Raw genomic sequence first — 7,559 nt, 5'->3', positions numbered from 1 at the left:
AGGGTTCGGAGACCCCCTTACCCCCACTGGACAACGAGAGACTCGTAATCCCAGTACTCCTTGGGGCGGACGACGTTGACGTCAGTGTAGACGCGAGCCTTGGACATGATCCTGATGCTGATGTTAGGGTTAGGGTTTGAGATCGGAGGGCTAAAGAGAGAGCTGGTGTTGTGATTTGGAGGAGGAGGAGGAGGAGGAGGAGAAGAGATGAGCGCAGGATGAAAGGCCACGAGCGCGCTCGCGATCACCAGCGCAACGAGGAGCGAATGGTCGGAGACATTTTTCATTCATTCATAGCTCGATTTCTCTCTCTCTCTCTCTCTCTCTCTCTCTCTGGGATTCTGAAATATTTTTTTAGTCTAAACTGTTTATTATTCTTTTTAGCCAACTTCCCCCTGGAGTGCAATTAGGAGATGGAATAATTGTCGATGTAATTATTAGGCTGTTGCAATTGTTAACACAGCAAGTACGCATCCAGCAGTTTTTGCGAAAATTTTATTATAGAACAAATTTTCATTGTAGCCCCATTTTAAATTTTTATTATCAAAATCGACCTCCCCTTGTTTTATTTACCGAAATCGACCCGGTTTCTCGTCACGTCAGCGCCGTGGCGAGAAAGCGGGTCGATTATTTTTTAATCGGCTTCGTAAACAGTCGGGGTTGCCAACCCCGACTGTTTAGTCGATCCCCTGCGAGGCGCTTACCTAATTGGTCGGGGTTCCCAACCCCGACCAATTGGCAGAGCCCAGACCCGCTGGTTTTGACCAGTGCACAAATTGGTCGGGGTTGGGAACCCCGACCAATTCGGAGCCCATTTCGAATTGGTCGGGGTTCCCAACCCCGACCATTAAGCAGAGCCCAAACACACAGGCAGTGCTGGTGCAGAAAATGGTCGGGGTTCTCAACCCCGACCATTTTGCAGACCTCTTCCACCCCACATTCACATGGAAACTCATACTTCCTGTAGTACAAAATATAATCACAAATAACACATGCTATAATGCAATTATACTCCTGTTATCAATCCACAATGCAATCACAAACATAAATATCATACGTACAATTTATATTCGCAAACTTAACATTATATCAAATCCATCGCAACACAAACAACATATCAAGTCCAAATTGCAACTCAAACACAAACATCCTATCAAGTCCATCGAAACTTAACAAATATCAACAACGCCCTTTCCCCTCCCTCTCCCTCTCCCTCTCCCTCTTCTTCCTCTCCCCCTTCCCCGTTCACCTTCGACGTGAGCTCGGATAAGTTCCTCGTCCGGTTGTGTGTGAAGTTGGGAGCGCACGACATTCACGTCGACTCGATCCGCCTGTGAACATCCGGCCTGTGATCCGCCAGCTTCATCATCATGTGCACGGCTTGATCCCGCCCCCGTGTGTCCTCGTCGACGTCGCCGCCCGTACTCAATTGGTCGCTCCTCCCGTCCATCGCGGCTTGCATTACGCGTCCTCTAAAGAGCCGACCGTATCTTTTTTATTGGTCGCTCCTCCCGTCCATCGCGGCTTGCATTACGCGTCCTCTAAAGAGCCGACCGTATCTTTTTTATTATTCGAAGGAACGTGTTCCTCGACGCCTGCTCGGTAGTCGTGCGTAATGCGTCATGTGCCATTCCGGAAAGCTCTTCGAGCTCTTGTACCTATAAAATAAAACCGAAAGAAAATTAGTATCAAGTGGATGGTGAGAAAATAAAACTTAGAAAATAATTGTATATTATTGAAAATTAGTATCAAGTGGATGGTGAGAAAATAAAACTTAGAAAATAATTGTATATTATTCTTATACACTTACCAACTCTCTCTCGACTGGGCCTCTTGGTATGTACTCCTTCGGGGCTTTGTTTTCCTGAAATATCCACCAGCGAGTAATCCCCCAATACCACCGCAGGTACACACCTAGGTCAGGTGCATCAGCCCTCTCCATCACTACCTGTTCCTCCCTTAAATCCCACCTCCCGGTGTAATTTTGGCGAATTATTTCCCAATTAGCACGATGTGCACCTTTTATCCAAGCTCTCTCTATTCTCTCCACAGGCCTTGGAATATGTTGTCGTAGTCCAAATTGTCGAAGCACACGGTCAGGCACGTGCATTTCGACAATCTCAAAGCATATTAGTGGGATGCGAGCACGCCATACATCCTCACCTTCCCGACAAATATCCAGTAGTGACTCTAACACTAGCTCGTAGGGCATTCATTTGACCTATAAAGAATATATTATGATATAAGATATTATGATATATTGATTGAATATATTTAGATATCAATAACAATTGGTCGCATAATTGAATATATTTAGATATTAAAATTTTTATACCTGCTCATCCTCCATCTGATCAAGCTCGTTTCTGTAAAAGTTTTCATGCCCCTTTGGAGAGGTTTGCCAGGATCTGGACACATTCCATCTATTTTATATACAACGGGTTAGTATATATTGAAATAAAACACTAACGTTACATGCATTTTAATAATACCTGCAGCCTAAAGGAATATGGCCATCGAGAGCGCGGGCCTCCCTCAAATCAGGTGTTCCCAAATGCAATCGCTCCCATGACCATATCTGTAGCAAAGTGAGGTAGCCCTTCAATTCTTTGTTTTGTACGAGTGCTATTTTTGTCATCTCCCTATACAAATAGGCTAACACTGCACTCCCCCAAGATAACTCTCCACACTCCGATAGGTCCCTAAGAAGCGGTAACCATCTCACGTGCACGGAATCCTTAGTGGAATCCGGAAACAGAATAGTACCGATCATATGTAAAATATATGCACGGGTGATGCGGCATAAACATGTATCAAAAAGTTGCAAGTGCACAACCGTGTCAAGTTATAGTATTTAAGATATCGATCCCACGATGAAGGTGTTTTGTAGGAGAAAATATGAAATTGGTTCTTATTTTGTGTGCGTGACAAAAAGGAGTGATGAGTAAATGTGATTATGGAGAGATAATGAGAGTGAAAGTGATAGTGTGTGAAACGGCGCAAAATTTAAGTGAGAGTGATGTGACAAAGAATGAGTATGATCAATAAGGCAAGAAGAAAAAAATGAATAAAATCAAGAAACAAATGAAAAATCAAGAATAAAGAACAAAATTCTAGAATAATAGAAAATACAAGAAATTAAAGATGGTGGATTCAATTATAGATATGGATAATCTAAAATTGAACCCACTTCTTAGAAAAGAGTGATTCCCTAGAGGGTTCTAGCCTAAAGGCGAATCAAACAAAATAAAAATAAACAAAAAGAAAAACTAAACCCAAGAGGGTTCTAGCCTCAAGGTGAATAGTATAAGAAATTAAAATCTAACTACAAAATAAATTGCAAAATATAAACTACAAAATAAAATTGTAAGAATTAAATGCAAGAAAATAAATCTACTCTATAAGCATGAAATAAATCTAATCTATAAGCATGAAATAAATCTAAGGCAAGAGGGTTCTAGCCTCTTGGCTATTTAACAAGAAAATAAAATCTAACTACAAGCATAGAAATAAAGCTACACTAATAAGCAATAAAAGAGAAAAAGAAAAGAAATACAAACCTTCAAATAATTCTCCATCTTCATCTTCATCTTCATAATCCAATAAAGAGAAGAAGAGAAAAATTTAAAGTGGTGAAAAAATTATTATTATTAATTACAACTAAAGTTACAATTTTTGGAAGGTCTTCTCAATTAAGAGTAGCCCTTCTCTCCAAAAGGAGTTTACAAAATTTTTACACATCTAACCCCTCACTCTCTACCCCTATTTATAGTAAACATCAGTGAATGAGAGCCATTGGATCAAACTTGAGCCCCAAGACAAGCAAAATCAGCCATTGACGCGCGCTACAGTAATCTGGTATCGATGCAGGCATCGATGCAGGTATCGATGCCAGCATCGATGCCGACATCGATGCCCACTAATTCCAAATTCTGATTTCATGGATAGCTTCATCTCGTCGAGATAGGCGATTTTCATATATTATATGTTAAATTCCGCCTTCCGGATTGGGAGATATCGTCATTTCTTTGCGGCCAACCATCTTGAATATAATTTCTCTTCATATTGGATTTTTGATTTTCTCCGGCTTCTACAGGCTACACAACTTCATTCTGGGCTTTTGGATAATTTGGAAATTGATTTTCCAATGTGCTTCTTTGCTTCATTTCTTCATTTAATCAATGGGTTTTTGTTGAGAGATGAGAGTTTGAGATTTATTCTTCATTAACCTGCAATTAAAAGATAAAAATAATTATTAGTGGTATATTTATTCATATAAAATAGATAATGAGGGTATAAAATTGTAATAAAATGTGATTATCAAATACCCCCACACCTAAACTTTTGCTAGTCCTCTAGCAAAGAAAATAAAAAGAAAATCCTAACTCACTTTCGCAGGAATCGCGGTTGTATTTAGCGCATACAACAAGCCTTTAAACCCCTAGGTTACCCTAGTGGACGAGTTGTAGTCTCGTGAGGGTTTGCAGTGAATATACCCACAAAATTCGGTCAACTTGCCAAATTAAAGAAGTCAGTAAATAACTAAATTCACTTGATAACTTTTAGATAATCTAATTGGAGCCAGTTATCACTCAAGAAAACATTTTTTTATATAACTCTAAGGTATATTTTTAAGAAAATTTTCTCATTGTAGCAATACAAAACCAAGCCAAACTTAGAAATTTAATTTAAAAGTTTTGAAAAGAACATGATAACTCTTTGTTTTAAATAAATTTCAAGTTGCTTGATTTAAAATATTTTCCAAGACCATATATACAATTATAAAATATTTATTAGTATTTTATTTATTTATTATTATTATTATTATTATTATTATTATTATTATTATTATTATTAACTCTTTCTTTCTTGGTGATTTTCTTTTCTACTTTAACGGGCTTTCTAAGTGACCATTTAACGAGTTTTGGGCCAATGGATCCCAACCCAAATGGGCTTAGGTCATTAAGTATGGAAATACTCCTTGGGCTTAATTACTCGGTCAGCTTAGGCTTAATAAGATAGAATCACCTCGAATTCAAGAGTTTTTTTTTGTGCCCGTTTTTCGCACTCTTCTTTTGCAAATATATTTTTTTTTTGTTTGTGTATATATTTTTTTGAAAAATATGTAAATCAAGACAATTTGAAAATTTATTTTCAATTCTAAGTTAGGCATGCAAAAATTTCATTATTTTAAATAAAAGTCCAAGTTAAGGCTTAAGTAAAGTATACTACTTTGAAAATCATGTCTTAAGAAATTTATTTAGAGTTATCATAAAAAGTGAACTTAAGTCAATAACCAACTAGGGATTAGAAAATTTCAAATTTATCAAATAAATTAATTATTACATAACTCTATCAATTTGGTAAGTGACGATATTTTTATATTTTTTTTTAAGGAAAAGAAAAAAAAATGACAAAAATGCACTAAAATTGTAAAATAAAGAGAAAGAAAATAACTAATTCTCACCCCCACACCTAAATTTTGCATTGTCCTCAATGCAAACTCTATGATGCATAAAATAAAACAGATAAGAAGTGAAACACTTACATTTGGTCCGCTAATAAAAATCTGCAATTACCTTTGGTCTGAGGAGGATGAAAACAACAATTTATTCTTCTTCTTTTTCTTTTTTTTCTTTTCTTCTTCTTTTTTTCCTTTTTTTTGAAAACTGAACAAGAAACTCTCACATGAGAGAAGAATAAATTCTTTTTATTATTCTGAAATAAACAAAATAAACAATGTAGAATAAAATATTCAACATGAAGAGTTCCTGTTCTACATTGAATCCTACCTTACTATTAAAAATTCTTCCCCGGATTTTAAACAAATTCAGAATGATATAATTAATAATGTGAATTTCCAAGCATTTCGGGGTGTTCAGTAATTCGTGCAACAAGGTAAGGTAGGTATTATTGGTGTCATGCATTTTGTATTTCTTAATGAACTTAGACTCTTATACTGTGAAGTTTTGTTTTCCAACAACCAATTCTTCTGTGAAGTTTTGAAAATTTAGTTGTTGATTATTCTCCAAGAATCTAAGTTCATCAAGAAAGAGTTCTTCAAAATTTAATTCAAAGCAGCAAATGTTTAACACAGTTTTATTATTCTCAAGGACCTGATCTGCTTCTTCTAAAAACTCTAACTCTTCATCAAAAATTTCCTCAAAACTTAAATCACATTCTTCTTCTTCTTCTTCTGATCTTTCCTGAATGTAGTTTATTTCTAGAGGCTGATTATTTGGTTGGTCCCCTGGATTAAAAATGTTGAGATCAGCAGTCAAATTCCCAAAGGACAGCTTCATTTGACCAGTTCTACAGTTGATGAGAGCATTAGAAGTGGCTAAGAACGGTCGTCCTAAGATGACAGGTGTCTGTCCTTTGGGATTGGAAACAGGCTGTGTTTCCAAGACTACAAAATCTACTGGAAAAATAAAATCTCCAACCTTAATCAGAACATCCTCTAACTCACCCATAGGGACCTTGACAGATCTATCAGCCAACTGTAAGGTGCATTTGGTTGGGTTCAGTACACCTAGACCCAATTGCTGGTAGACTGAATATGGAAGCAAATTGACACTGGCCCCTAAGTCTAAAAGCGCCTTATCAATGTGAGTATTACCAATGATACATGAAATGATGGGGGAACCTGGATCTTTACGTTTCAAAGGTATGGGATTTGACAGCATTTCACCGATATTGGCGGCTAAAAAGACTTTTTTGGAACATTTATTCTCCTCTTCTTAGTGCACAATTCTTTTAAAAATTTAGCATAAGATGGAATTTGTTCAATTACATCTAAGGGAGGAATGTTGACATTAACCTGCTTAAATGTTTCTAGGATCTTCTCCTCCTGAGGAGAGTGTTTCCTAGACCTGAGTCTATCTGGAAAGGGAGCAACCGGTCTAAATCTATCAAAAGCAGGTTCGGGTTCAGGTTCTTGGTCATCTAAGGGGAGTGATTGTTGAATAGATTCATCAGAAGGAGAAGGAGAAGGAATTTGTACAGGATCAAGAGTTTGACTTGGAGGAGTTCTCACTTGATTATCGACCTGTCTACCTGACCGAAGTGAATGGATTGCATTCACTTGAGCTTCATAGGATGAACTGCATCCTGTGTTATTAGGGTTAACCACGGGTTGACTTGGAAATTTTCCTTTCTCTCTTTCACTCACGGCACTAACTAGTTGACTAAGTTGCGATTCTAATCTAGCTATAGCTTGAGTGTCGGAGTTGAGCATTTGTCCGGTTGATTGCATGAAGGAATTCAGCGTGCTAGACGTTTGAGTCAACATATTCGTGGTTTGAGTAGAGGCCTTAATTATGGTTTCTAAACCCCTTTCCAAGACGTTGAGACGTTTATCCTGATCTGGATTGTGATGAGTCTGAATTACAGCTTGATGAAGAGGAGACTGATTTTGATACGGCAGATTGGGTTGTTGAAATTGTGAATGAGAATTGAATGGAACTGTGTTTCCCCTAGGAAAATGTTGGGTCGAAGCGGGAGTGAAGTTTTGAGTTCCGGGAGAATTTCCTTGATTCCATGCAAAGTTGGGATGATTT

At 37.5% G+C, this 7,559-nt stretch overlaps 1 protein-coding gene across 1 annotated transcript in view; it reads right to left on the bottom strand.

The window, feature by feature from the left end:
• LOC109850940 (casein kinase II subunit alpha-2-like) overlaps window positions 1-361 on the bottom strand; it is a 28,861-nt gene extending 28,500 nt beyond the window's left edge. The window contains exon 1 of the mRNA XM_020421023.1: window positions 22-361. Coding sequence (XP_020276612.1) covers window positions 22-287 — 266 coding nt within the window. The 5' untranslated portion in view covers window positions 288-361. The remainder of the gene's footprint in view (window positions 1-21) is intronic.

This window comes from Asparagus officinalis, chromosome 7, assembly GCF_001876935.1.
Source record: "Asparagus officinalis chromosome 7, Aspof.V1, whole genome shotgun sequence".
In the NCBI taxonomy this organism is placed as follows: Eukaryota; Viridiplantae; Streptophyta; class Magnoliopsida; order Asparagales; family Asparagaceae; genus Asparagus; species Asparagus officinalis.
Note: the sequence above shows the minus strand (reverse complement) of the source record. Positions and strands in the feature narration are given on the sequence as shown.